The sequence below is a fragment of the Camellia sinensis genome, chromosome 5 (assembly GCF_055761805.1).
Source record: "Camellia sinensis isolate YWXY chromosome 5, ASM5576180v1, whole genome shotgun sequence".
Classification (NCBI taxonomy): Eukaryota; Viridiplantae; Streptophyta; class Magnoliopsida; order Ericales; family Theaceae; genus Camellia; species Camellia sinensis.
In genome coordinates, this window is record NC_138965.1 from 27523936 (window position 1) to 27527235 (window position 3300).

General features: G+C 34.3%; 1 protein-coding gene across 1 annotated transcript; it reads left to right on the forward strand.

Moving 5' to 3' along the window:
* The first annotated feature begins 1391 nt into the window (after positions 1 to 1391).
* LOC145790059 (uncharacterized) lies at positions 1392 to 2218 on the forward strand. The gene is made up of 2 exons (XM_082867924.1): positions 1392 to 1543; positions 1625 to 2218. The coding sequence occupies exon 2, from the start codon at positions 1661 to 1663 to the stop codon at positions 2216 to 2218; it is 558 nt and encodes a 185-aa protein (XP_082724050.1). The 5' UTR covers positions 1392 to 1543; positions 1625 to 1660.
* Positions 2219 to 3300: the final 1082 nt, after the last annotated feature.

A 3300-nucleotide genomic window follows, 5' to 3' on the forward strand; every position in this document is an offset into this window, starting at 1 on the left:
GTCGTGATATTCCAATTGTCCATCGTGTAATAAAGGTAATAGCCATTGGAAGAATGTTTTCCTCTCATATGTTATATTGTGATACATGCATGAAAATAACCTTTTATGCATGATGAAAATAAATGTGGTGTCAAAAGAATGCTTATGGGATTGCATGAGCTTGCATCTCTCTGTTTCATATATTTCTTTTTCATATTTCTTGTTTTCAACATTCTGTTGACAACTAATTGAACAGGTTGGCAAAACTGGACGTATGTAGCCAACACCTAGTAGTTGAATGAGGCTTTGTTGAGTTGAGTTGACTCCATTGAGTTCATAAATTAACTTTTTCTCCAAATGGGATGCTCAAAACTTTTCTTCCTTGGGACCAACTACGTTAAAACTAAAAATGGATGTTTGGATTTTTATTTACCTTTCTCAAACTGGACACTTTCTTGAACTTTTTACCAACAAAGTTGTCAGAAATTTTTGTGATTGAAGAAAACAGATCCATAATTCATTTCTCAGTAAATATAATCTTATAGGTCACCATAAATTCTTGACACCTTTCTCTTTAAACACTATTTTCCTTCCAGGCATCTTCAAACTGATTATATATGGTTTTTCTGTGTTCTATTTCCTTGCCTTATAGTAGAACCTGGAAGAATCATTATTGGTGTTCATCTAGCTTGAGAGTTGGATGCATTTATGTTGGTCAAAATTCTGTTTAAGTTTCTGCCCATTAGTACTACATGGAATTTCCATGAACATATTCTAAATTTCGGATGGAAATTGTGATTGGCAGGTTCAAAAATAGTTTTCACAAATGCTAGTAAGTGCTATTGTTTGACTTAAGTGCTATTTTTTCGCTTAAGTGCTACTTTTAACAGAATGCTACTAATCTAGTAAACTATACATTTATTTGATTTTAAGAGAATGCTATTTTTTGACTTATATGCTAGTAAACTCATATTTTCATTTATTTGACTTATTTGCTAGAAATCTTCGAAATGCTATACCAACCCACAGGATATTTAAACTGCTATTTATTCTTCAATGTCTCTTCATTTTATTTGACTTATATTTTTTTTAAATTTGTTTAAACTGCTGTTTATTCTTCAATGTGTCTTCATTTTATTCGGCTTATATTTTTTTGAAATTTGTTTATCTATGAATAAATATAAATATTTAGGTAATGACATCAACAATACATTATGATCTCCCCATTGATGATGATGATGTTGTTGAAGTTGGTAGAGAAAACAGTAGTCCATGGCCTCAGGCAAATGAGGCTCTTTTCATTACCCTCATGGATGAGGAGGTGAAAACCAAGAAGAGTAAAATAACTGGAACATTCACGAAACAAGCTTGGAATAGGTTGAGAGATCAAATGAACGTGAAAACCCAATACCAGTATAACGCAGACCAGCTTCGGAACAAATACAATCAGCTGCGTATTATGTTCAACAAATTTACATCATTACTGAAGCATACTGGTGTTGGTTAGGATAGCCAGCGACTTACTATCACAGCACCGGATGACGTTTGGGAAGCCCTTTACAAGGTTTAATTAACTTTTTGCATTTTCTTTACTACATTTAATTAGAGAATTCTTCATGTTAACTTCAAATTCATTGATTTGTAGGTTAATACCCATGCAAAGAGGTTTAGGAAGAAAGGGATGGTTTACTACCATGAGTTGTCTCGTATCTTAGGAGACACATCCGCAACTGGTAAACTAGCTTTTCCTTCCACCAAATCACCTTCTAAAAGTAGTGCCAGTTCTGATCCTGAATTTAAGGTAAAGAATGAGGAGTTAGATGCATTGCAAATTGATAGTGATAATGAAAATGGAGATGGCCAAGGCAAGGGCAAGGGCAAAGGCAAGAGCAAAATGGGAGGTAAAAAGAGTAAGAAGAGGAGCTTCTTTCAAGCTAATATTTCTGAAGCACTCAAAGAAATGAGTGAAAATAGCAAGAGGAAGGTGGACCTAATGGAAAAGCGTTTCACAAGTGCTTCAGTTACTAATGTTGGCGATGACAGTGGTTCAGTTGAAGGTGGCTCTACTCCATCACGTTCATTACTGAAAGAGTGCATGGCACTATTGCATGGTATGGAGGAAATTCCTGCTGCTGCTTACACCAAAGCTGTGAACAAGCTTGCATCGGATCCCATAATGAGGGAGGTATTTGTTGATATGCCTGCTAGTAGGATGAGGGATTGGGTCCTTAATCTTTGAGAGAATGCAAATTTATTGTGGTATGTGTTTGTGTTGTTTAATTTATTTGGTAGTTTATTATGGAAACAGACTTATTATGGAAGTTTATATTTGGTACAGTAACTGTTGTATTGTTGGATAATCTTTTGTGCTGTAACAGACTTAGTGTATTATGTGAACAAGCTTGTATTGTTGGATAACTGTTGTATTGTAGTTTTTATTTTATTTTTTTCAGAATAATTTATTATGGAAACAAAGTTAGGTGTATTGTACTGGTGTTTTTAATATTGTACTGCAAAGAGATGGGTGGATGGGTAGATGAGTAGATATCAAATTGAGTAAATGGTATGCAGGCTTTCCATTATTGATATAATATTGTACTGGTATGCAGGCTATTTTTATTATGGTAGTTTATGGTTGGTTAAAGTATTGAATGCTCTTTCTCCTATATAATGTTTGTTAGTAGTATGCACTTTTTACTGCATTGTCAACATTGCATAGGAAGCATTGTCAACATTGTATCACTGCATTCTCAACACTGCATTGCAAGGTATGTATGACCTTCTTCTATATAAAATTCTTATGTCATTGTATTGTCAACATTGTTTTTTCCATTACCTGTTCGATGAAATGTGTCAATGTGTCTAGATTATTGATATTGTTCTGTTCTAGTCAATGTGTCTAACATTCACTAAATTTTGAAGTCATATGAAACATCACTCGATGTGGGTTTCTGGCATGAATTATTTTGAAGTCATATGAAGCATCTGGTCCAATTTTGAAGTCATATGAAACATCACTAGATGTGGATTATTTTAATTTGGAACAATTTGGTACTCAACTTGTGAATAAGCCAAGTCTCTCTGACTATGAGGCCTAAATAGGGAGGTTTGATGAACCTTTTGTGTGTGTGTGTGTGTGTGTATGTGTGTGTGCAAATTACCTGTTTGATAAAATGTCCCAATGAAAGGGCATTGATTTGAGTTCCTTTGCTGAAATTTTGGAGCTTCTAACGGGTGAATTTGAGATTTCATTTAACAGAAATCAAACATTGGCTAGTATTACAAAGGCTTGTTTGTAGTTCTCCCCTGTTTGTAGCTGCT

Bases quoted from the DNA above. Each gene is read 5' to 3' on its own strand.
- LOC145790059 (XM_082867924.1), top strand. From the start codon at position 1,661: ATGGTTTACTACCATGAGTTGTCTCGTATCTTAGGAGACACATCCGCA.